The sequence below is a fragment of the Phoca vitulina genome, unplaced genomic scaffold (genome assembly GCF_004348235.1).
Source record: "Phoca vitulina isolate PV1807 unplaced genomic scaffold, GSC_HSeal_1.0 scaffold15, whole genome shotgun sequence".
Lineage (NCBI taxonomy): Eukaryota > Metazoa > Chordata > Mammalia > Carnivora > Phocidae > Phoca > Phoca vitulina.
In genome coordinates this window covers 1,520,128-1,546,625 of record NW_022589718.1, presented here as the reverse complement: position 1 = coordinate 1,546,625, position 26,498 = coordinate 1,520,128, and the positions used below count along the sequence as shown (strand labels likewise).

At 41.4% G+C, this 26,498-nt stretch overlaps 1 protein-coding gene across 6 annotated transcripts in view; it reads right to left on the bottom strand.

Annotated features, from left to right (window-relative positions):
- INTS10 (integrator complex subunit 10) overlaps positions 1-21,887 on the bottom strand; it is a 40,497-nt gene extending 18,610 nt beyond the window's left edge. For 2 of the 6 annotated variants that reach the window (XM_032413282.1, XM_032413284.1), the window contains exons 1-13: positions 21,648-21,887; positions 20,996-21,063; positions 19,653-19,756; positions 18,801-18,940; positions 14,757-14,838; positions 13,467-13,607; positions 12,665-12,836; positions 12,061-12,230; positions 10,974-11,107; positions 6,366-6,522; positions 4,903-4,985; positions 3,669-3,821; positions 565-673 (exon numbers count right to left, since the gene is read on the bottom strand). In XM_032413282.1, coding sequence (XP_032269173.1) covers positions 565-673; positions 3,669-3,821; positions 4,903-4,985; positions 6,366-6,522; positions 10,974-11,107; positions 12,061-12,230; positions 12,665-12,836; positions 13,467-13,607; positions 14,757-14,838; positions 18,801-18,940; positions 19,653-19,756; positions 20,996-21,063; positions 21,648-21,776 — 1,642 coding nt within the window. In that variant the 5' untranslated portion in view covers positions 21,777-21,887. Of the gene's footprint in view, positions 1-564; positions 674-3,668; positions 3,822-4,902; positions 4,986-6,365; positions 6,523-10,973; positions 11,108-12,060; positions 12,231-12,664; positions 12,837-13,466; positions 13,608-14,756; positions 14,839-18,800; positions 18,941-19,652; positions 19,757-20,995; positions 21,064-21,647 lie in introns of those variants that run through there. The other 4 variants (XM_032413283.1, XM_032413285.1, XM_032413286.1 and 1 more) reach the window with 3 other exon arrangements.
- Between the last annotated feature and the right edge of the window lie 4,611 nt (positions 21,888-26,498).

Sequence of the window (26,498 nt, the reverse complement as noted above, 5' to 3'; positions counted from 1 at the left end):
TTTTTTCTCAAAAAAACAATGTTTAGCTTTTCTAATTTCCTCTATTTCACTGATTTCTGCCCTTGTTATTTCCTGTCTTCTATTTTCTTTGGGTTTCATTTGTTTATCTTTTTCTAACCTCTAATGTGGAAACTTAGAACCCTGACAGTGAATCTTTCTTCCATTCTTATATAAGCATTACAACTAAATTTATGTAGTTTTTCAAGCAATGTGCTACTTGAGGTAAAGCTCAAAATAGCCTGAGAGGGAAATGCTAGGAGACACTTCTTAACTAAGAATCATCTGCAAGTTTTCCGAGAATTGGTAAAGATAGGAAAAGGAGTTCACGGATATTCTTCAGAGATAACAAACTCAGGAAGTGAAGAGAACTTTCGAAGAAAGACAGATTTACAGCTGCTTATGAAATCAGTGCCAAGGACAAGCTTGGCAAAGGATTAACTTTTTATACAGTTTGTCAAACCCCTCAGATCACACAGTATTATTTCATCAGGAATCTTAAAGAATTTCCCGGCCTTGGGTCCTAGAGCCATATTTACAAAATAAGAATAAAACTTGTCACTGTACCTTTTCTAAATTTGGGCTTTATTTTTGAGGGTTCCTCCTGTGATTTGCCTCCATCTTGAATGGGGAGTACCATGTAGCACATCAAATCAAGGACTTTTTCACATGTCATCTAAAGAAGATCAGATGAAAAAGCACCAATCTGAAATTTTCTCATTGAAAGCAAATCAACAGAATACTAATATGTGTAGCAGACAACTGGGCAATGTGTGTACATGGAAGGCTGTAGCACTACCTCAAGACTCTATGAGATCATTACTGTTTGCTCAACAGCAAATGTAGAAAAAGTAACTGAGATTGAATCGAGGTACTACTCATTCTTTGCTATTAAAACAAAAGAACAAAAATTAAAAATTAGTTGAGTATTAACTAAACTACCAACGTGTTTAACAGCACAGTGGCCCATCTTAAAGACATTTACTAACTCAATGAATAGAAAATACTACTCAACTGAATAGAAAAATCAACAATTGGGGACACAAAGTACTGAACTACATGGTATAATGCAGAGCATAATTTAAAATGAAGGAGAAACATACACAGGCTAAACTAGCTGGAAAAGGTTCAGATAGGAAGGTTACCCTTATCTCAACCTTAAAGGGAGGGAAGAATTTGAAATGTGGAAAAGAGATAAAAGGGTTTTCAGAGGAGAGAAAGACGTAGGGAAGGGCTGGGTACTGTTTAGGTGATTAGGTGAGGGGAAGGAACGCGTGGTTTAGGAAATAACACAGACAAAACCGGTCTGATGCAGTGCTTGTGCAGAGGGAAGCCTCAAGGGCCACATTGAGCAGGCTGCTCTTGATCCATAGAGTGAGCCATTACCTTCGGTCTACCTGTTCAAATTCTAATAACAGCTAGATTCCATTTGGGGAGTGTGTTCTATGCATCTAGCACAACCTTCTTATTATCCCTATTTTACAGATGAGTGTTAAACCTATGCTTCCCACCCTTTTTCGTGTCTTGGCGCATCCAGAAAATACTTGTAAGGCTGCTCAGAGCTGGCAGCACTAACCTGGGTGCTCTAGCTGCTTCAAGCCACAGCTAACTGAGAGCGTGGGTATCTTGGCACATCCAGAACCCACCTAGGGCCATAGGGTTGTGAAACTCCAGCTTTAAGAGCTTGACAGCTTGGTAGTTAACTTGAACACTGGAGTTAGATAGCTCACTGAGGTAACTTGCCCCAGGTCACAGAGCTAGCAAGTGGTGGGGCCATGATGTGTTCTCCAGGGTCATATGCCCACCTCCAGCCAATCTTTTCTGTAATTTCTTCCTTGACTACATGGACCCTGGTGAAAACACCCTTTCCTGAATGCCTACTGTGCATATGTCAGGGGCATACCACTTAGTATTTGATTTTTAACTGTTTTCTATAAATACTTGCACTTTTCTCTGTAACTCAAATTATATGTCCTGAATCAGGGATCCCCCATTCCCCATACCCTGCTTATATCTCCACCCCCAGCACATGGTTCAACTCTGGGCACTGAGGAAGTCAATATTTCAGTTAAGTGGAAAAATGACAACAATCTTGTAGAAAGCAATGACCATAACTTAGAGATGGAAAGATTATCGGCAAAAATCTCAGTTCAGAGCCATGGATTAGAGTGGTGGCAAAGGAAATAAAAGGCACTACACCAAAGATATTAGCTTCATACTGGAAGAATCAAAATGATTAGCCAGAGTTAAGAGTCAACAATGACTTGAGAGTTTTACATCTAAGGGCCAGAGAACAAAGGAAACTCACATCTGGACACACTGGGTCTGAGCTGAAGACAGACAGCTGAAGGCAGCTGAGATTCAGGAAGCAGGTTAAGGGGTGCCTGGGTGGCTCAGTCGTTAAGTGTCTGCCTTCGGCTCAGGTCATGATCCCAGGGTCCTGGGATCGAGCCCCATGTCGGGCTCCCTGCTCGGCAGGAAGCCTGCTTCTCCCTCTCCCACTCCCCCTGCTTGTGTTCCTGCTCTTGCTATCTCTCTCTGTCAAATAAATAAGTAAAATCTTAAAAAAAAAAAAAAAAGAAGGAAGCAGGTTAAGTGAGAAACTAAGGATGTAGGCCTAATAGTGATCAGCTTTGACTGAAGCCCTCAAAGAGAATGAGTTTGCCCAGCTTGATTAAATCTGTTTATTTTATATTCCCTAATATGATGCTGAACAGCAGTGCCTTGTGTAACTCTCTAATTCTACACAATATATGGATATCTGCGTGGATAAATATGTGCTCTCAAGTTTTCAGGAGGAATTCACTGAAACTTAGAATTAGGTACCTGATAATTACATAAATGATGGCACAAAGTATTTTCAATTTTCAATGCACAAACTTTACGTGCTCTCGAAATCTTTCCTCCTAAATATCATCATAGCAGATTATAAATCATATTTCAAAGTTGAAGTTTGAAAACTTTATTCAGGGTTACTAATCACAAAGTAATCAACTTAACATATAGAAAGATAAGAAGAAATCAGAGTTTGTGTGTTAAATTGTGGCCTTGAATTTATACTGTATAAAGAATAAAGAATGTGCTTATCATTTTCATTGAGTTCAAACATTAAGTATCAAAGCTGTGCAGACCCCTGTGGTAGGTGCTATGAGAGATTCGAAGGTAAAGCACATGGTCTCCACCCTATGGTAGAAGGGGCTCACAATCACAGAGGAAACAGACTTGTTTACATATCTGCTCCTACAACACCCCTATGAGGTGTCATCATCACGTAAAAAGAGAATTTGAGGCTCAGATAGCTAATGGAAATCCTCCAATTCCCACTTAGGAAATGCCTCTTCTGTCCAAGCACAATAGGACTGATTCTACTCTAAAGGGATTCCAGATAAGAAAGTAAAGAATAAAAGAAACCATCCTCCAACAAAATGGAAAAGGAACAGGAAATCTGAAAAGTACCAAAGCCTAATTTCAGGGAGGCTATAACTAAAGAGAAAACTAAGCAAAACAAAATTATCAAGATTTTTACCAGCAGATTAGGTGATAAAATCTAGGCAGAAAAATCCTATTTCAAATAAACATGCACTGAATTAAAAGGCCACTCTAGAAAAAGAGGAAGCCCCCAGGTAGCTGAGTGCATCTGAGGGTCCCTGGGCCAGGTGCACACTACTCACCCTGTACTCCCCTAGAGCAAAGTGGCAGGTTGCCAGCTGGATGAGCGCCCTCTGATGCTCCAGCGTCCCCTGTCCTGTGATCTGCGGCTGAGGAAGCGACCCCTGGAGAGCTGCTAGATGATGCAGGCTGGCTATTGCTTTTTTATATTGGCCCTAAGAAAGACATAACAGCAAGGAGGTGAAAAACACTGCCGTTAAAAAAAAAATCTCCAGAGTTGGGGTGCCACAGTCGATTAAGCATCTGACTCTTGGTTTTGGCTCAGGTTGTGATCTCAGGGTCGTGAGATCAAGCTCCGAGTCGGGCTTTGTGTTCAGTGTGGAGTCTGCTTAAGACTCTCTCCCTCTGCCTCTGCCCCTCCCCCATGCTCTCTCTCAAATAAATAAATAAATAAATAAAAATCGCCAGAGTTAATTAAGCAACTACAAATAAAGTAGCTCTGTTTGATTGTCTGAGGAGGAAAAAGGAGACTTAGCAATAATCAAACCAACTTATTTAAAGCTAGGTGGAGGGTTCTCTATAGAGGTACTTTATATGTACAAAGATTTTTCTTTCTGGTCTTAATTCTTTTTTTTTTTTCTTTTTTTTAAAGTTTATTTATTTATTTTTTAATTATCTCTACACCCAACATGGGGATTGAACTCACGACCCCGAGATGAAGAGTCACATGCTCTACTGATTAAGCCAGCTAGGCACCCTGGGTCTTAAGTCTTAAGACTATATAAAATAACACACGCTTTGGATAAAACACATTTTGGATATACCATTTCTTATAAATATTTTACTACTCATACCATTTCTCCTTTATGTAGGATGGAAGCAGCAACCTGTCTGTTTCGACAACAGAGGTTGGAAGCTCTGCATCTTTTTAGGGAATTATTAGCTCTCTCCATTCCAGGCATAAGTAGCTCAAGAACAGTGGGGCAGGGCAGAAGGACTCCATCAGAGTAGAGAGAAGGAGGGGCGAGAAGTGGTCATCTTTTATTGAAAAGTAAAAATCTTACTTTCACAGAGGGGTGTGGCTGTACATATTAAAAGTAACACAGAAGACGTGGCCTTGTCATTTTGGGTTTTTTTTGAGATGAAAGTGGACCATAATCCTTCTGCCACTGAAGACAGAACACGTCTTCAGAGCATGACTAGTCTACAGAAGGAACATACACACCCTGCATGCTATAGTCAGTTCACAGTAATAATCATCCTATACAGAGTAACTTAAAATATACATCACTCTACCTGATAGATGATCATATCAGTGAGGAAGATTCTTAACCAAAGCCAAGTATCTGTCTTCCATGCCAAACAAATTCTTGTAAATTCTGACAATTCAAAAGCAAATTTACCAAAAACATGTTAACATAGAAGCAGAAAACAAAACAAACCCAGCAAAACAACAGAGACAAACTTCCAAAAAATGGGTAACTATCGACTTTGATTTCTAAAACAATGGTCTAAAATTTTAATTAGATAGTAAAGTTAGAATATAATACTTATCAGTAATCCACAAGCAGTATTTTTATTAGGCCCCAACATATACTAAGCACACACCATGTCCTGAGAGCTGTTCAACCTCATTTATCTTGTAGATTATTTTGCTCTCCTCAGAAAAAGATATTGTTTTATTTTCACCCAGCTCAGAAAACAAAGATACAAGTTAAGAGTTTTACTCATTTTTTATTTATTTATTTATTTTAAATATATTTTTTAAGATTTTATTTATTTATTTGACAGACAGAGAAACAGCGAAAGAGGGAACACAAGCAGGGGGAGTGAGAGAGGGAGAAGCAGGCTCCCCGCCGAGCAGGGAGCCCGATGCGGGGCTCGATCCCATGACTCTGGGATCATGACCTGAGCCGAAGGCAGACGCTCAATGACTGAGCCACTCAGGCACCCTTTTACTCATTTTTCAAAAAGTCAAGTTATAACTAAAGGAAAACTCCCCCTTACCCACAAAGGTCACATACACGTTTACAATTCTAGATGTGACCGGGAGAGATGGAATGATGCTCCATCTACCTAGAAAAAAATGACATGACACTTCTGACCAAGGGTTCTGTACAGGCATGTGACAGAAGCAGGCCCAAGGATGAAGGTCCATTGGCCAGAAGGAAAATAAAAATACACTGTTGATTCCAAAGCAGAGTAAAAATCCATGGCTTAGCAATGCACTACTAATTTCTAAGTAATGTTGAAATACTTAATAGTTGTAAAACTCCCTGTAGATTTAGGTCTATTCTCAAAGGAAAACAGGCTTTCTGTAGGGTGAGTTTTTCAGGCAATGGAGTTAATGCAGATAAAAATAGCATTACCTTTTGTATGCTTAGCTACACATGACCTAAGGAAGATACAAGGCAGAGAGAACAACTAAAAACACAAAACAAACCCAGCAAGAAAAAGAAAGGAGGCCAGAAATACAAATGTTAAAAGATCAAAAACTCTCCCTCAAACTCCACCCCGACTCTAATTATAATAAACACTCAGAGTAGAAGCTAAGATGTAAATGATCATTTGAATATTTTTTTGATCATTTGGATATTAATCACTGATTAGATGTCCTGCTCAAGAAAGATCCTATAAACTGTGTGAACTACTGTAAGCAATTTAGCTCTAAGTGTCTTGCTGTTCCAAGTAGAATGCTTTTTTAAGCACACTGATTTTACATAACACATTAAACAGCACTAATACAAGCATGTTCTTACCCTTGTCAAGGAATTCCAGGGAGTAGAGCAACTCCCAGCTCTCCCTGGCTAGCTTAAAGCTCTCGAGCACTTCAATGGAGTTAGCAAGCTCTGCTTTATTGACTACGATGTGACGATTCCTTCCTTTTGTTGAACAGTCTTCGTCGTCTGAACTCTGCTTAGAGAAGGTGAAGAAGGTGATTAACTCAGTCATATACAGGTGACCCGTCAACAACACAGGTTTGAACTACACAGAGCCGTTGACATATGGATTTTTTACAGTCCGGCACTGTAAATGTACTTCTCTTCCTTATGATTGTCTTAATAACATTTCCTTTTCTCCAGCTTACTGTGTTGCGAGAATACAGTATATAATACATAGAATGTGCCAAATATAGGGTAATCAACTATTTACGTTATCAGTAAGGCTTCTGGTCAACAGTAGGCTATTAGTAGTTAAGTTTTGGGGGAGTCAAAAGTTATACACAGATTTATGACTGTGTAGGGTGGGGCAGGTTGGCGCCCCTACCTCCATGTTGTTCAAGGGTCAGCTGTACTTGGAGGTTGTTATGTTTATTACCGCCAATTCTAATTACTGTATGGATTTTATATCAAAGGATACTACCATGAGGATAGTTTCACTCTCACACATTCAATTTTTACCCTAAAAACTAAGCTTATGTTTTTCTGATGATAAATTCTAAGCTTATGCTGGCTTCTAAGTAAAGCCATGGAGTTAAAACTTCCAATAGTTTAAAAACGTATCAATGTTATAAAAGCCCCCAATTAGATTCTTACAGATACAGCTTACATGGCATATGTTTTATCGTTTATTTTTTTTTAGTATGTGAAATAATTTAATTTGCTTCCAAATAAGTTTATCATGTAGAGGAATTAAAATTAAAGCCCAAATGCCCTAAGAATCAGAGAAATGACTCTTCCTAATCTTTTGTTCCCTATATATAACTTCTCCCACTCCAACCCTATCTAGCTCTGCTCCCCCAATGCAAGGTGTCGGCCAGGAATTACATTTGCCTGCACTTATCTATTAAGGCCTTCTGTAGTTTATAATAAAGAACCCTACACTTTTCTTGCTCTTCATCTCAAGAAATATAAAGCCAAAGAGAGGTCTCAGAGAATTGCAACTATTTAAGTCCCAGTGAGCATGGTCAGACATTTTGCCAAAAAATAGTAAACGTAAAACAGCTCCACTTAATTTTATTTTGCTGAGAATTTCTTGACTCTTATTATCCCTAGGTTACTTTACTAACTTAATGACCCAAATTAAATTCTCCCTACAGATTTTCACACCACTATGCTGATTCAAAAATATGTACAAATATTTCAGCTAAAAGCTCCATTCTTCAAGCTGATCTCAGAAAAAATAAGCACCTCCCTCCCACTACCCACCTTTCTCCCCCCCACTTTCACAGCCTGGTATTCTCCTGCCAGTCCTTGATGCTTGGGGACCCCCCCCCACTCTATTTAGCTACCATATTCTTATCCTCCCCCAATAATGACACATACCCAGATCCCTTTCACAATCAAAACCTGTTAGGTATCCTACTTCATCAGGGTCCAGTTCCTTGCCACATGTTGCCAATCTAATAGGATATACTAACATGAGTGGGGTATTCACTGTTCCAATTTTATAGAAAACATTCCTGCCTCAAAACAGGATTGGGAGTTTATGGAAGGGACCTCAGGTGTGGTGAGAGTAGTTTCCAAATAGTTTCTATAATTCAGAGAAATTGATTTTGAAATGCAAAAGTACACTCTGAAGTTCTGGGCGGATGCTGTAAGCGAGAACCCTGACTATAGCACGTGTGGGTGGAGAACAGGTTGCCCACAGGAGAGGACAGTCCCCCAGCTCCAGCCACTGCACGTCACGTGAGCCAGGGCATCAGGCTGCGTGGAGAACATACGCCTGTCTGAAACGGGCAGCCTCCATCGGCCCCGGCTGTGGGCCAGCATCAGGGGCCAGTGTATCAGATATTCCAATTCTTAAAGAAGTCAGACATCTCGATTGTTGTAAGAAATCTCCCAATTTTTAGATGTTCGGTTATTAAAAGAAGCAAAACACAATGAGTAAAACAAGATGAATCTATAAGCTGAGCTTTATGTCCTCTGCTGTGAGGGCTCAAACAGACATGGCTGGACTCACGGCAGGTCGGGGGCAAACTGTGGGATAGAATGAAAACCAGGAAAAATCAGTTAATGGAGTAAAAACAAAAACAGATGGAAACCCAGGTTGGTTGGAGGGCCAGAGTATGAGAGCAGGGCCTGCTAGATGACACATGAGAGGGGAGAAACAGGATGAACCAGAGAGCCACAGGGTTTAAACAGCTATGCCATGGCCTGGACGACAAGGCTGAGGGAAGAGTGGGCGTTCACTCATTCACCAGCTGTGGCTCAGGCACTGTCCAGATGTCCAGGGTACAAGACGGACAATGTCCTTGGCCCCACAGAACTAAGAGGGAGACACAGACATGGCTGGACTCGCAAATGAAGAAACAAGAAAATAGCAATAAGGGCTATGCAGAATTAAAATAGACTAATAGAGAAAACTGGATGGGTATTTCGAGGAGGCCTCAGAGGGAGAAATGTCCACGCTGAGAGCTGTGACAAGGACACAGCCTGGCAGAGAGACGTACTCCAACCTCAGAGCACAGCTCGGGGGTAGAGATCCAGGGGCAGACAGGGGCTCAGAGCGCGGGAGGTGCAGAGAGGCCAGGGTGTCTGGGGCACGCAAAGGCTTGCTCAGCAACGGCTTTGAAGCCAATGTGAAGAGCATGACGGGAAGACACTGGAGGTAGTAAAGCCGGGGAGTGATGTCTGATTCAGGTCTTAAAAACCTCACTAAAGCTGCTGGGTAGAGAAGAGATGGTAGGGAGCAAGGGTGCAAGCAGGGAGACAAGAGGACATCCCTGATGACGTATGAAAGACTGGGATGGCTTGGACAGGGAGCAGGTGGTGGGGACGGAGAGGAACAGACGGATGGAGCCACGTTATTTATACTGATTTGTATGGGACATGTCACTGCTTTGAGTTAAAACTAGTTTTGGATGACCTCTTATCCACACGGCAAGAAGGGTGTCTGTGGTCTTAATGTGAAGTACCTGGATAAACCACACACTCACGGAAACCAGAAGGGAGAGCTAATGAGTGACCCCACCTGGGAATATCAGGAGAGAAGGAGGAGCTACCCAGCAGCCTTAGTGATCTTTTTAAAACATGAATCAGAGAGCACCTGGGAAAGCCTGGTTAGCAGAGTTCTCAACCTGGGATTCATGCCTAGATTTCAAAGCATCTTTCAACCTTGGAAATTATTTGTGAAATCGTGCATGTGTGCATTTTTCTGTGGGAGGAAACAAATGAGTTTATCAGAAGGTTTAATAACCTCACAAGCCTTCAGAAAGTCTTCGTCTTCCCTGCTCCATTCTATATTATACAGTACAATTTACAAAGACATCAGATGGAACTGATTTTAAGGCACATCTCTCTCCTCACGCCCGGGTCTAGTGAATGTAACTCAGGGGCTGAAGAAGCGGTAAGGGGACTGACAGGAGGAGAGGAGAGGGGACAGAAAGTGGGTGAGACTCTTGGCTCCCCTGTGGTATTTCACCTGGAGCAGGGGTTAGCCAACTATGACCTGCAGACCAGATCCTGTGTTTGTAAATAAAGTTTTACTGGAACATGCCCACCTCGTTTGTTTACTATTGTCTATGGCTATTTTTTGTACTGTAACAGCAGAGCTGAGTAGCTGCAACAGAGACCGCTGGGCCTGTAAAGCCTACACTATTTCCTGGCCCTTCACAGAAAAAGTTTGCTGATTCCTGACCTAGAGCACCCCCACTGTCATATTGTTACAGGCTGGGCCTCCACGAAAGCTATTACTGAAAGGAATCCTCTGCTTTAAAATAAGTTTAGAAATCACTTGTTCTGCCCAGGCCTGCTGCTTGGTCCCATCAGAAGACCAATGGTTCTTCATGTTCTCTGGCCTTCCACATCTTTGTGCAAACTGTCTTCTCTTCACAAAATCCACCCTCCAATTCCAAATGACAAAACTGCTACATCCTTCAAGGCTGATTTCAAATGCTGACCTCCTCCATGAAACCTTTCCAACATCTCCCCTTGGCTTGTAATGACTTCCTAGCCAGAACACCTCGGCCCTTTCCATTCTGAGGCCAGGGCTCAGCACAGCACGCTGCCTAGATGTTCAATGTAGTTCACCTGGCTCTGCTTTTTACCTTTAATTGATGCCATTCAGTCACGACAGGTAGAACTAACTTATACCAGGCTTTCTCAACATCGGCCTTTTGAGCTGGACAACTCTTTGTTGTGGGGCTGTCCCGTGCACTGTAGCACTGTTCACAGCATCCTGGCCTCTACATGGGAGACACTCACAGCAACTCCTCCCCACCAAGCCGTGGAAATCAAAAAGTGTCCTCAGACACTGCCAAATGTCCCTGGGGAGCAAAATCACCTCCAGTTGAGAACTGCTCATTTACATTAATTATAATTAAAAGACCTAAGCTTTATCAATTTAGCTCCAAAGCTGTATTTTACATTCATTTCCAGCAAACCACAAACACATAATCTGTTAATAATCATATCTGAAAAGATTACCATGGTTTTTTCTCTTCCCTCAGCTAGTTTCCTCTTTTTATGTATATGTTTGTTACGATCAATTTCTACATCACCATACACATTTGATACATCCTCAAGAAGAACCAGTGGAACTTGGCTTGGGGCATTAGGACCTATGGATGGGGGGAAAACACCAACACTTAAAAATGCGGCAAGGAAAATAAAACTTAGTATCAGGTGGAAGTTTACTCAGCTGTCGTTTGAAAATACAGGTCATTAAAAAGTATGTTCAGTGTGATCCCAGATAGGCAGACAAACAAGTATACATGAATAGGAAAAAAGACCGTACAGATATACACGAGATTATCAATAAAGGTTCTTTCTCAATGACAGATTACAAGTGAAAGTTCCTTCTCTATATTTGTTCTTATGTATCTACAAATTTTTCATAGTGATCATGAATCATAATATTAGCCAAAAACTCAAGACTACGAAGTTATATGTATAATATCTTACAGCTATAAATTCCAAACAAAATCTAAATATATGAAAGACTATAAGGTAATACACAAAAATGAGAGCTGTATTGTATTGGATGGGTAGGTGATTTCATTCTTTTACCTTTTTATTTTTCACATTTTTTACAATTTATATGCAAAAATGTTATTTAAAAAAAATCTTTGTCTAATGCAAAGCCTTTGTGAAATCTACTTCAGTACTTTGCTACATCTGCTGCTTTTTCAAAATAGAGGCACTAAATATCTGTATTTAGTTTCACAGTACCACTACATCCTTTAAAATAGAAATTTAATTAATTAATTAATCAAGTGGGCTCCATGCCCAGCGTGGAGCCCAAATGCGTGGCTCGATCTCACAACCATGAGATTAAGACCTGAGTGCAGATCAACAGTTGGACACTTGACCAACTGAGCCACCCAGGCACCCCGACATAGAAATTTTAAATGAAAACGTACTTACATAAAAACTACCAACAACTTAAAAAAAGCACTGGTGTCACCCCACAATGATTTGGATCCAAGAACAATGTTAAGGTAAACATTTTCATCACCTTCATCACCCCAGCTAAAGCCAGTATTTTGGGAGACTCTAGAATTCTTTAACCAACCTTGGAATAGAGATGGTTGTATGCTGTTGACATACTGGAATGCATTCTTAAAGAAGACCAACATAGTGGAATAAACCACTTGGTTTTTATATTTTGCATGAGCTTCATTATCAAAGTTGTTCATGTATCTGCAGAGATCCTTCATTCTATGCAAAATATCACCATAGCTTCTGAAAGATGAAGGATGATAAAAAGTATTTAATTATTCGGCTTATCAGCAAAAGGCCTAGAGAAAAGCCCCAAAAGAAGCGTGACATTTACCAAATGTAGCTGGAGGCATGGGTAATTCCCCTTCTGAATTACAGCAGTGATCAGACCACTATTTCAGGACATAGACATGACAAAGTAGCTACTCTTTCCTCTGAATGCCAAAGAGTGCTTCAAGCTCAACAGCATCTTACAAGTTCATACTTCCGTTGGGAATCTTTTAATAAAGTGAAAAACCACCCTCTTTTGCATAAATACCAAGGTTATAGAAGTTGACCAAAGAAAAGTATATCTATACATTATATGCTTCTTAAGAAAGTGTTTTTGTTTTTAAAGATCCTGAGATTACAGTATCAGGAGGCTTGCTAAGCAATTCTAGAAATGAACAATTCTTTACCGTCTTCCTTTATCCATCTGCCATTCACATCTCATTCCAACAACATTTAAAATCTTAAACAACCTCTCCCAAGGGTCCACTATCTGGGATGATTTTTCAGTCAGCCCTTCTATTATGTACTTCTGAGAGCTCCGTTTGCTGGGTGACATTAAATCAGATGCTTCTTGGGCACCTGGGAAATGAGAAAAAAGAATCCTATAATTAATCTTGCTATTTACTATGTGTATAGTACTTGACAGAGAAAGACAAAGTCTGAATCCCCATTCAAAAGGCAAGAGCACAGGGGCGCCTGGGTGGCTCAGTTGTTAAGCGTCTGCCTTTGGCTCAGGTCACGATGCCAGAGTCCTGGAATCGAGACCTGCATCGGGCTCCCTGCTCCGCGGGAAGCCTGCTTCTCCCTCTCCCACTCCACCTGCTTGTGTTCCCTCTCTCACTGTGTCTCTCTCTGTCAAATAAATAAATAAAATCTTTAAAAATATATATATAAAAAAGGCAAGAGCACAGAATCCCAACACATTATGTGTTTTGTTGAAGGACCCACAACTGGCTACTGGTATAGCAAGAAATGACCTTTGAGCTGTGGTACATGTATGAAGCTCAGGACCCTAACATTATGGTTCAGCAAGCTGACTGTTTCAAAGTGTAAAACTGGTTCCAGAAAAGTCTTATTTCTTACCTGCAGTATTTTTTTCCAGGAACCATCTTGGTACGCATCCAGAGAATAATCAGAACCATGAGGGATTTTTGAGTTTGCAATTTACTAAAGTCTGTATAAATAAAATTGTAAGGTATTCTCACTTACCTTGATGCTGACTCTCTATTTGAGTAGACCTAGTGACATAATTGATATAAAATTCAGCTGCTTTGTTCAAGTACTTATATAATAAATTGGCAGGCAATCGGACATCATGGTTGTTAATTATTAGAGGAAGGACATCACAAACTGTTGAAGAGGAAAAATAAGAAAAAAATAATTAAGTTGTCTGTCTACCCTACAATTCTGATAGAAACAAAATTTATTTTAGAGTTCACTTTATGTAGTATCTAAAATACATAGGGAAAGGGGCGCCTGGGTGGCTCAGATGGTTAAGCATCTGCCTTCGGCTCAGGTCATGATCCCAGGGTCCTGGGATCGAGCCCTGCATCAGGCTCCCTGCTCGGCAGCGGGAAGCCTACTTCTCCCTCTCCCACTCCCCCTGCTTGTGTTCCCTCTCTCGCTGTCTCTCTCTCTGTCAAATAAATCTATAAAAAAAATAAAATAAAATAAAATACATAGGGAAAAAACCTTTATGGCCCATTTATTTAAAAATTGCAGTGCACAGGGACTCTAGTGGATGGAGTGAGCAAGGAAATACACAAGCAGATTTTACATTACGGGTAAGGGTCTAGTTCTTACACTGGGTGACAGTTCAGATGTTTATTATTATGCCTCATACTTGAATATATTATTACACATATTCTTTCAGAGGAATCAAATGTTATGTAATAAAAATTTAGAAGTTGTTTATTTTTTTATCTTTTTTAAAAAAGACTTTATTTATTTGACAGAGAGAGACACAGCGAGAGAGGGAACACAAGCAGTGGGGAGTGGGAGAGGGAGAAGCAGGCTTCCCGCTGAGCAGGGAGCCCGATGTGGGGCTCGATCCCAGGACTCTGGGATCATGACCTGAGCTGAAGGCAGATGCTCAACAACTGAGCTACCCAGGCGCCCCGAAGTTGTTTATTTTTTTTTATATAAGATTTTATTTATTTGCCAGAGAGTGAGTGAAAGAGGGAGAGCGTGCGCACAAGTAGGGGGAGGGGCAGAGGCAGAGGGAGGAGGCTCCCTGCTGAGCAAGGAGCCTGATGCGGGACTCAGTGTCAGGACCCTGGGATCATGACCAGAGCCAAAGGCAGACGCTTAACTGACTGAGCCACCCAGGGGTCCCTAGAAGTTGTTTAAATGCTTTTTGGACTAAAAAAATAAACAAGGATTTAAATTTCATAATATGAAAAGTTCCTTTGCTTTCCACAAATGACCTTATCCCTGAAATGATACTTACTCTGCCATATTCTTACATAAGGAATTAATACAAAATACAATTTTTCTTACCAAATAATTTTCTAAAGCAGTTAACAGGAGATTCTTGTTCTTCAATAGTTTCAGCCTCTAATAATGCTTCCCCAAGGCCAACCTGTTTCAAAATACAGTTAATCATTTAAACGTGTTATAGTTTAAGATGTCAGAATTACATAAAGAAATGGCTTTTTAAATTTAACAAACAGCTTGTATATGCAAACTTCCCCAAGAAACAAATATTCTCATTTTAAGGACTAGAAAACAAAATATATCAGCAACACAGCTCAGAAGGAAACCCCAAATTCACCTGACCACTGACTACTTTGTCTTGGTTATTCTCCTCTGAACTAGCAAAATTAAAACGTTAAAATGTCTACAGAAACTTAAAGGAAGCACTGGAACTAGTTAGAATGATAAAGGAGATGTAGAGATTTTCTACAAAATGTAGAAACTGTATTCTCTACATCAAAATGTATTATGTCGACAAACCTTACCACTTTTAAGAGTTGTCAGGAGTAGCCAGTCATTCAGCCTGGGCTAGGCTGGACACAACTGTTTGACTTTTAAGGCCACCTTTCCATTACTTTCTACCATGTATTCCCTAGCAGAGTAGAAAGCAGGCTTATCAAAATCCACCCAGACATCTGCATTATCTTCCTTGGGATCACTTGGCGATGCACGGGGGAGGGGTAAAACAATGGAAAAGATAATAAAACTCAAAAAGCTAATAGTTGAGTAATGATCAAGGAATGTATTGGGTTGAATAGCATCCACCCAAAATTCATGTCCACTCAAGAGTCTCAGAATGTGACCCTACATATATTTTATCTTATAAAAAAAGTAAGGTCTTTGTAGATGCAATTAGTTAAGAAGAGGGCACAGTGGGTTAGGGCAAGCCCTAAATCCAATGACTACAATCCTTACACAGTCATGTAAAGACACAGGAACAGACACACAGGGAAGAAAGCCATGTGACAACAGAGGCGGAAACTGGAAACTGGAATGATGTAGCTGCAAGCGGAAGAATGACAAAGATTGCTGGTGACCACCAGAAGCCAGGAAGAGGCAGGAAGGATTTTTCCCTAGAGCCTTTAGAGGGAGCATGGCTCTGCCCGCACCTTGCTTTTGGACTTTCAGCTTCTAGAACTGTGAAGGAATAAATTTTGGTTGTTTTAAGCCCTCAGTTTTCTGATACTTTGTTACAGCAGCCCTAGGAAACTAATAGAAGGAAGTATAGAAAAGGTTAACTGGGGCCAGAAGCTTGAAAGATAGTGTGGGTAAGAATAAACAACAGACTTTGAATTAATAGTTAATGATTTGAAAAGAATCTGTACTCAGAAAACTATAAAATACTCATGAAAGAAATTGAGGAAGGCACAAAGGAATGGAAAAACGTTCCATGCTGATGGATTGAAAGAACAAATATTGTGAAGATGTCAATGCTACCTAGAGCAACCTACACATTCAATGCAATCCCCGTCAAAATACCATCCACTTTTTTCAAAGAAATGGAACAAATAATCCTAAAATTTGTATGGAACCAGAAAAGACCTCAAATAGCCAGAGGAATGTTGAAAAAGAAAAGCAAAGCCGGCGGCATCACAATTCCAGACTTCCAGCTCTATTACAAAGCTGTCATCATCAAGACAGTATGGTACTGGCACAGAAACAGACACATAGATCAATGGAACAGAATAGAGAGCCCAGAAATGGACCCGCAACTCTATGGTCAACTAATCTTTGACAAAGCAGGAAAGAATGTCCAATGGAAAAAAGTCTCTTCAACAAATGGTGTTGGGAAAATTGGACAGCCACATGCAGAAGAATGAAACTGGACCATTTCCTTACACCACACACAAAAATAGACTCCAAATGGTTGAAAGACCTAAATGTGAGACAGGAGTCCATCAACATCCTAAAGGAGAACACAGGCAGCAACCTCTTCGACCTCAGCCGCAGCAACTTCTTCCTAGAAACATCGCCAAAGGCAAGGGAAGCAAGGGCAAAAATGAACTATTGGGACTTCATCAACATAAAAAGCTTTTGCACAGCAAAGGAAACAGTCAACAAAACCAAAAGACAACTGACAGAGTGGGAGAAGATATTTGCAAATGACATATCAGATAAAGGGCTAGTGTCCAAAATCTATAAAGAACTTCTTAAACTCAACACCCAAAGAACAAATGATCCAATCAAGAAATGGGCAGAAGACATGAACAGACATTTTTCCAAAGAAGACATCCAAATGGCCAACAGACACATGAAAAAGTGCTCAACATCGCTCAGCATCAGGGAAATCCAAATCAAAACCTCAATGAGATACCACCTCACACCAGTCAGAATGGCTAAAATTAACAAGTCAGGAAACGACAGATGTTGGTGGGGATGTGGAAAAAGGGGAACCCTCCTACACTGTTGGTGGGAATGCAAGCTGGTGCAGCCACTCTGGAAAACAGTATGGAGGTTCTTCAAAAAGTTGCAAATAGACTACCATACGATCCAGCAATTGCACTACTGGGTATTTACCCCAAAGATACAATGTAGGGATCCAAAGGGGTACGTGCACCCCGATGTTTATAGCAGCAATGTCCACAATAGCCAAACTGTGGAAAGAGCCAAGATGTCCATCAACACATGAATGGATAAAGAAGATGTGGTATATATATACAATGGAATGTTATGCAGCCATCAAAAAGAATGAAATCTTGCCATTTGCAACGACGTGGATGGAACTGGAGGGTATTATGCTGAGCGAAATAAGTCAAACAGAGAAAGACATGTATCATATGACCTCACTGATATGAGGAATTCTTAATCTCAGGAAACAAACTGAGGGTTGCTGGAGTGGTGGGGGATGGGAGGGATGGGGTGGCTGAGTGATAAGACATTGGGGAGGGTATGTGCTATGGCGAGCGCTGTGAAGTGTGCAAGACTGTTGAATCACAGATCTGTACCTCTGAAGCAAATAATACATTATATGTTAAAAAAAAAAAAAAGAAGAAGAAGATAGCAGGAGGGGAAGAATGAAGGGGGGGAATTGGAGGGGGAAACGAACCATGAGAGACTATGGACTCTGAGAAACAAACTGAGGGTTCTAGAGGGGAGGGGGGTGGGAGGATGGGTTAGCCTGGTGGTGGGTATTGGAGAGGGCACGTTCTGCATGGAGCACTGGGTGTTATATGCAGATAATGAATCATGGAACACTACATCAAAAGCTAACGATGTAATGTATGGTGATTAACATAACATAATAAAAAAAGAAGAAAGAAAAAAAAATAGAGTTAATGATTTGAATCCTGAATCTCCCACTTACTAGCTATGGGAAGTTACAAACATATTTAAGATTCAGTTTCCTCATCTGTAAAGTGGGATACTGTCTACCTCAAGGGGTCCAGGGAGTATGGAAGGAGATACCTAACACTAATGCCTGCCAATAGCACTCAATAATTATTACAGATAAAAGGAATAGAGGGAAAAGCACATGAAAAACATGCCCGTGAAGAGATAGACTATGGCTCTCAGTTAAATTCAAACATTGTTGATTAGAATGTAATAGGATTTTTTTTTAAGATTTATTTATTTGGAGAGAGAGAGTGCACACGGGGGAGGGTGGGCACAGAGGGAGAGGGAGGGAGAGAGAATCTCAAGCAGATTCTATGGTGAGCCGGGAGCCTGACGTGGGGCTCAGTCTCACCACCCTGAGATCACAACGTGAGCTGAAATCAACAGTCAGACGCTCAACCAACTGTGCCACCCAGGCACCTCTGGAATAGGATTTAAAAAAACCCAAAACTTTACTGTACTTTACAGATTGCAAATAAATAGCACTGTCAAAGCTTGGTGACTGTTTCCTTACACTGACGGGAAACTTACTTCCACTGGAAATTTATAAAGTTTGAGGACAGTGACATCCTTTCAGCTTTACTGATGAAGATTCCTTGATTTAAGTTCAATCTTACCTAGTGTTCTTCAGAATTTCTGCTTTAGAATAATACACATTATAGCTTCTAACCCAACTGATGAATGTGGTGATCGATTTTATTTTCTTTTGACAAAAAGGAAAGGATTAAGTCATACCCCATGCTGCACCACTGTTTCAGGGAAGCGTCTCAAAAGTAGAAGCAACATTTCTGATCGTTCCAACGTGTTGAAGCATTGTTCCGTAACCTTTAGTAACATTTCGCACTGGACCCGACCAGGGAGAGTTTCAAATAAACCTGTACATAACACATTTTACTTTAAAAAATTTCTTTCAGAAAGAAAATCCCGAAGCTAAAGTGGAAATAAGGCATTTTCATGTACAGAACAGTAAATACTACATTTAGAATCACTGTTTGAGTTTTACCTACAACCTAGAAGGCCTTTGGGTCAGATGGTATTGGACACAGATGTTTGCTGAATGACCCTAAAACATTTGGAGGCCTTATTGGATCCAGAAGACAAGAATGGCGTAGGTGAAGGGTCACAACAGTGCTTGTTGGCTGAGATAAAGAGGATGCATTTGTTTAAGGTGAAATGACCTAAACCACCCACTTTTTTATCCAGAATTTGAAATCTTTGATTGGCTATGGCAACCAACACAGAGCGAAGGTTAATGAGAAAGGTCATAAATCACTAAAAGTTTCTCTCCTGTTTTGTGGAGATCTGCCTAATCTACAGATGCTTTCTGATCACTATAAAATCTGTTAAAAATATATTCAATTCCCTGGGCTAAGTGATAAATCTACACCCTTTAAGGAAGCTTAGAGGTTTCTATACAAATGCTCAAGGGACCAAGTAACACCATTTGAATAGACTTCAGTTGTCAAGAACAAACACACATTTGGGTACCAATACCACAGATGTTGAATTTTCTGTGAAATTACTATATATAACTTAGTATTTCAGAAGCGGTAATTTATACACCATTTGTTATCACTCCATTCTTACTTCTTAAAAATTGGGTTTGTTTATCCTGTGAATCGTTCCTTAATGCTGATGTAATAATGCTGATTTCTCTCCACACCACCGGCTGATCTGGGAAATTCACAAACCTATTTTAAAATTAATGCATTAAATTAAAATGTCAGATTCTATATAGTATTACAAAAAGAAAAGAACATTAGCATATGGAGAAATACACATTTTTCTTTATTACAAGTGAATATGTAGATGTACCGAAACAAGCCAAAATAAAGATATAAAAATAAAAACTAAGGAAAATGAAGTTAATCACAAAAGTCTTTAGAGTTTTTTATAAGTGAAAAAACAAATGACCATAATATATAAAGCGTTCCTAAATATCAACAAGAAAAAAGAACTAAAAGAAAAAAAAAAAACCTACCCAAAAGAAAAAGTGGGCAAAGGCAAATCACAGAAAGAATACAGCCAAAGAGAACCCTTGAAAAGATACTCAGTCTTATTAGTAATACAATGAACAGAAATTTTTAAAAAATAGTAAGATACCACTTTCTATCACACTGGCAAAAATTAAAATATGATAGAAAGACTGATAATATCCAATGCTGGCAAATGTGTGGGGAAATGGGCACTCTTATATACTGCTAGTAGAAATGTAAATTGGAATAGTATTTTTTGGAGAGTAATTTGATAGTGTATTGTGTATACCCTTGACTGTGAAAATCAATGTTTAAGAATCTACTCTATAGAAAAACACTAAAATATGGGTACAAAATTGCTTACTGACACTCTGAATATAATCTCAAATAATTGGAAACTACCTCAATGTCCACCAGTATTATGAAATGCTATGCAAATATGCAAAAGAAGAGCTCTACATACTGAAAAATAAAGGCATCCCTCCATGGCCGGGGGTGAAGAAAGCAAGCTGCAGTGTGAGGTATGTAGCATGATTTCACTTTTGTAACCCTTCCCCACAAAAACCAACCTTCATGTATTGTACTGTGTACACATCTACACAGTACATTTGTGTATACGCAGACACACAAAACTTAACTGGTTGAGTTGGAGGGACCTGCACTTGTTATTCTCTACACTTCAGTATTGTCTGAACTGCAAAGAGCACGTATTATTTCCACGTATTATTTCTGAAGCAAAATAAATTATTGTGAAGAAAAGTTTTCACAAGAATAAAATATAAGAAGACTTCTCTGCAGAAGGCATGTCAGCAGTTAACTGAAGGCCTAGCCGTAAGACTAAGTAAGCTTTAGATACCAGAGATGTAGATGAACTTGACGAGCCTCCCCCAACTCCCACTTCCACACACAGACAAAATCTCACGAGAGATCCCGGGCGGTGCAGGTTGAACTCACATGTCGTACAGCAGTCTCCCGGCGGTGGCGGTCCTCTCGGCATTCCGCTCAATGGTGTACATCTCATACTGAAACACATATCAGCCCAGAGGGTCACAACCTCCGCCCGGGGCTTGGTCCTAGCTCACCGCCCGCAGCGCTAGCTGGCCTTCACTCAGCACTCCCAACCCGGGAGGGCCTGATAGCAAAGCATCACCTGGTGGCACAGAGCCACGGAGCTTACGAGTGCGACCCTCGAGCTCACTTACAATCCTTCGGTACCCAAGAATGGAGGATTACTGTCTCAAAAGTAGCAGGCACTAAACAAATGGCTGCCATGATGATGAACGAGCGAGAACGGCCTTTCCCAGGGGCGATGCGGTGCCGTCTCGGCCACCGAGCAGCAAAACACCCCCACGCCTCCAGCCACCCGGACCTCGAGCGGGGTCCGCTGTGTCTCCAGGTGCCGGCCTCGCGGGAGAGGGGGCGTGTGAGGGGTGTCGGTGAGCGGGGCGGAGGAGGTGGCGAGAGTGGGAAGAGAGGGTGCGGGGCGGGCCGGACTGGAGGCGGCCGGCCCCTCCAAGGCGGGAAGAGCTGGCGGCCAGGGCAGCCCCGGTGCGGCGAAGTGCTCACACCTCCGCGGAGGCAGCCGCGTGCACGGGCCTGACCTCACCTGGATGTTAAAGTCGGCGGGGTAGAGGCTGCGGGCTGTGATCAGCCAAGCCTTGGCTGCCCACAGGTCCTGCTGCACCAGCTCCCGGGCTCGCTGCACCAGGAACTCGCAGTCACCCTGGGCCGACATGACCCAGGAGGCGTCAGGCCGCGGGCAGCTGAAGTCCTTTACCTTCCGGCTCTGGAGACACAGCCGCCGCCGCCGCCGCCGCCGCTGCCGCGGGGGAGGCTTCTGCGCATGTCGAGGTTGGCTAATCCGGAGGAGTTTTCCGGGTTTTGCGAGCAGCCTCCTCCGGTCAGCTCTCAGTAACCGTCCGGCCCCTTCCTCCTTTGAGGACCTCGTGTTGTGGTACCGACTTTTCCAGGTCACCTGCAAAATGTGGAGAAGTGGATTCCCACTCTTGCGGGCTCCAGCGTGACTCTCGTCCAGTCAGGGAGCATGCGCGAGAGCCCGGAATCGCAGAGCCGCCGCGGCGGGTTCTTCCATCCCTCTCCGGGAGGTCTGCGGAAGGGCGGTCCGTGGGTGTCCTCGAGTCTGGTATCCCGGACCAGGCTGGGAAGAAGTTTGAGAGGAAAAGGCAGAGAGCGGCCTAGAAGGCGGCGAGAAGGAGCGCGCAGAGCTCCCTCGGCCCCGGGCGGAGTTGAGGAACTTGTCCCTGGGTCATTGCTCAGGATTAGGTTTATGGGAAAAAGTCTGAGGCCAGATAAGGGGCCAAGGCACAGAGGGGCAACGTAGTGCCTAGCGTTCGTTCTGGTGCATTTTATCTTTTCTAAGTATGTCCACGTTATATTGTTACACCTTTATTCGCTGATTTCTGCAATAAACTTTGAGTTAATTGCAGTAATTAGTACTTGAAAAGTGCTTTGCTGCATGCAGTAGGGGCTACAAAGATTATTCCTGTCCCAGCAGAGGTTTTACAATGATATGGACATGTGGCCTACAGAAAAATAGGCCATTTTAATGATCTCTTCCCATCAAATCAGTGTCATTTTCACCAAAACTCCAGATTTGTTTTCCATTTGACAGAAGGAAAACGAAATAGTTTCCCTGCTCTGGTGAAGGGGAGGCCGCATTTAAGAGCTGGAGTAGCAATACTTAACCTGCCTAGTAGGAAGAATGTACCAAAATGTGGATTCATTAGTTTTCAATCCAAGTTCTATATACAAAAAGTTTTAGCCAGTTCTATTTACCACTGATATCTTCGATTTATTTGATTTAAAGCCAAGAGATTAAGGATTCAAAGCTGGTATGTTTTAAAAATAGAAATTACTAGGTACTTACATACATGAAAAATTATATTTTAAATAAATATGAATATATACATTACTATTCATGGATATATATAAGGTCTAATTATTCTTACTAATTGTGATAATTTATAAATAAATGATCTTAATAGTGAGTTCGCATGCTAACTTTAAAGATAAGTACCAAGAAGGGCGGGCACAAAGAAATAGTATAAAGCACCACTGCTGTCAAATCCAAGCTCTTTTATTTTGCTATTTAGTTTATGATACCATTCTAAAAATAGCATTTTTAATTATCTTCCCCTTTACTCAGAAATTTTAAAGGTTTTATTTATTTGAGAGAGAGAGAGAGAGAGCACGAGATGGGGGAGGGTCAGAGGGAGAAGCAGACTCCTAGCAGAGTAAGGAGCCTGATATGGGGCTCTATCCCGGGACTCTGGGATTATGACCTGAGCCAAAGTCAGACACTTAACTGACTGAGCCACCCAGGCGCCCCTTTTACTCAAAATTTTTAAAATTTGATTTTGTTTCATTAGTAGCCCCAAAGATATCTTAGCTAGATTCACTGCATTAACATCAGTCATTATCTATTGATTGCATACTTGAGGAAGCATTCTGGTTCCAAAGATGCTCTTTAATGTCCCCTGATTATACACAGCAATACCCTAATCGTGCCATCACTTTGTAGGCCAGGATTGCCCCGTGACAGAATTCTTTTGGCTTTGTAGAAAAGAAGGTAGAAAATTAAACAGCTCAGAGTAATTTTTATCTTATAACATATAGGTCATGAAAACATTGCTGCCTTAAATTTTTTCATTATTTAATTTTAATAAAGTGCTATGTAAGGATTTTCGAGTGGCAAAAGTAACTGATTTGGTTTTTAAACTTCATGTTTTGGGTCTGGAATTACCAAAACAAAATCCAAAACAAAATTGTACACTTGTCCCTAAGTCTTTAGTTCTCTAGTGTTATGTTAGATTACAGATGTAAATTAATATTTTCAATCTAGGGGCTAAATAAGGGAACTCTGGTTGTATTTAGGTACCAACCAGTACTTTTTGCCAGAATACAATGTAAGATTTGTAGCTATTTTCTTGCCAACTTCTTAATTTTGAAAGGTGTCCAGCTAAACATTTCTCCTAGGATGTCATGTTGACATCTGGAAGTACAGAAAGGAGGTACCACACAAGGTGAGTTGCCATATTTTGACCTATTTGCTGTGATCTTGAAGGCTCACTAAGAATCTGAGCTCCTGGCTCACGTTCTCCACCACAACTTCTAAGTCATGTAAAATGCCCGGCATCCAGCCTGAAGTTCCTTAAACTCAGTTCAGTGATTTGTATTAAACTCTATGTTGCTTTTTACCTTCCACCTGAAAAACCTCAAATTCACAAATGCAAATCTTAACTTGCCAGCACTTGGTTCTTTTCAGCAATTTCCTCATTTCTCCTCTCCTGGATTTTAGCTTCGCAGATTTCTATTTCCTTGACACCTACATTCTTCTAGTATATTTGACTCCTCCTGGACCTCCTCCTTTCCTACCGATGCTAAAGTCTGTGCTCTGACATGCAGCATGTTCAAGGTCTGTGCATTCTGATCCCACCACTATATCCACTCTTCAAGTTACCAACCCTGGATCCAGCCTATGTGCATCTTCCCAGATGTTGCAACTGGCTTGAAATAGGTGCAATAAATATATGTTCAATGAATGCAGAGGAGGCTGAGTTCTGTTGGTGAATAGCACACACAGGTGCAGATTGATGCTGCACCAAATTCCAGGGCTTAGTATCAATTTGAGCCCTCAACTACTCCCACCTCCCATTCTTTCACCAGCTGTTTAAAGCCTTTGTAATTTTTCTCAAGTGCTCATACGCTCTTCACCTTGAGCAGAAGATTTTGCCTTCAATCGAGGAGATTGAGGCCATCAGGCCTTACTTACCTCCTTCAATTTTGGAACCATGGCCCTATTTATTGTTCAACACCAAACACGTCACGGGGTACATATTCTTAAAACCCTATGATGGTTTCCAATGCGCTGATACCTGGCTTGCAGGCATGGCTCTGCCTTACCTTTTGCTACCACCCCTCCCCCCACAATCCCAGAACTTTCAATTCTTCCCTGTGGTGTCTTCTCCGACATCCCCAGGCATTCACGTGGGCTATCACGTCTGCTCTGCTCAGAACACTCCCTACTGCTAGCGCGGAAGGAACTAATTCTTCGTGTCTCAGATAACACCTCCCTGACCCGTCCCTCCTTGGTTCCATCGTCCTTATACTGTTTTATAACTGATGGTTTGCCAGACATTAAGCTCCATTAGATCAGGGGCCTGTCTCTTATGCTATTACTATCTCAACCCTAAGATATGCCAGGCATGTAGGCTTTCAATACAATTTAGGTGAGTTTTGAATTTTTTTCACCCTTTGCTTATCAATTTGCCTAAACCTTTAATTTTAGAGATTTCATTCCCTCTGGTTTCAGAGGATAGAGGGTCCTTTTTGTTCAAGGCCAAAACCACCCATGCTCCGAATCCTGTAGCCTTGGCTTCCTCAGAAAATCTGCTTTATCCATTATCCTCACATCTACAGTGTCCATCTATTTCTACCGATTCCTACCAGCAGAGGACATGTTTTAGGGGGGCTGCTGCAGCTTCCCATTGTTTCTAGTAGAGGCTGTGTGCCCTGCACCGTTCCGCTCTCCCAGGCAACACACTCATTCCCACTGCTGTATGGGCTGCTAACCGCCCACAGCTGCTCCTTCTGTAGAGAATTGCCTTCAGCTTCCTTCAAAAGTTGGCCATTCCCAAAGGAGTGATACAAGGTACAAAAGGTAGTGCCCTTGCCTCAAAGGGAGGAAATCTCTGGTATAGTTTATGTTCGGGGCAAGTTTGTCTGAGACCGCATGTATGTTCAGCTCTTTCCTCTTCCCTATCCTGCTTCCTTCCCTTAGAGGCTTTTCTTGAAGGACACTCCCTCAATAAATCATGTGTTCTCAAATCCCTGTCTCAGGATTTCTAGGGAACCCAGCTTCAGACAGTAATTACTACTGGACATGGGAGCACTATGAGGTACCTCAGAAATCCTCTGGGTCCTAGACTAGTCCCTTTGCATCATTTGTGTAGCTGCAACCATTTTCCCTTGGGAATTAGGATCAGTGATCTAATACAGTAGCCCCTTTCCTTTCTGCCTATTGGTTCAGTGGTGGAAGGAGCACCAAATGGTCAGGTGGCAGTCTTGCTTCCAACTCAGTGGAACCCTGACTATGTTCCCTTATGGTTACCCTCCTCTCTTCAGAATTAGGACTTCCAAATCCTCAGAGCACAAGATTTAAGGGGGACAGAAAAAATTCCATTAGTGGATTATTGGGTGTATTTTGAGGGGCTACTCTCTCCTCCCACCCTTGCTTGGTTTAAAGCATATCCTTTTTTTTTTTTAATTTTTTTATTGTTATGTTAATCCCCATACATTACATCATTAGTTTTAGATATAGTGTTCCATGATTCATTGTTTGTGCATAACACCCAGTGCTCCATGCAGAACGTGCCCTCCTCAATACCCATCACCAGGCTAACCCATCCTCCCACGCCCCTCCCCTCTAGAACCCTCA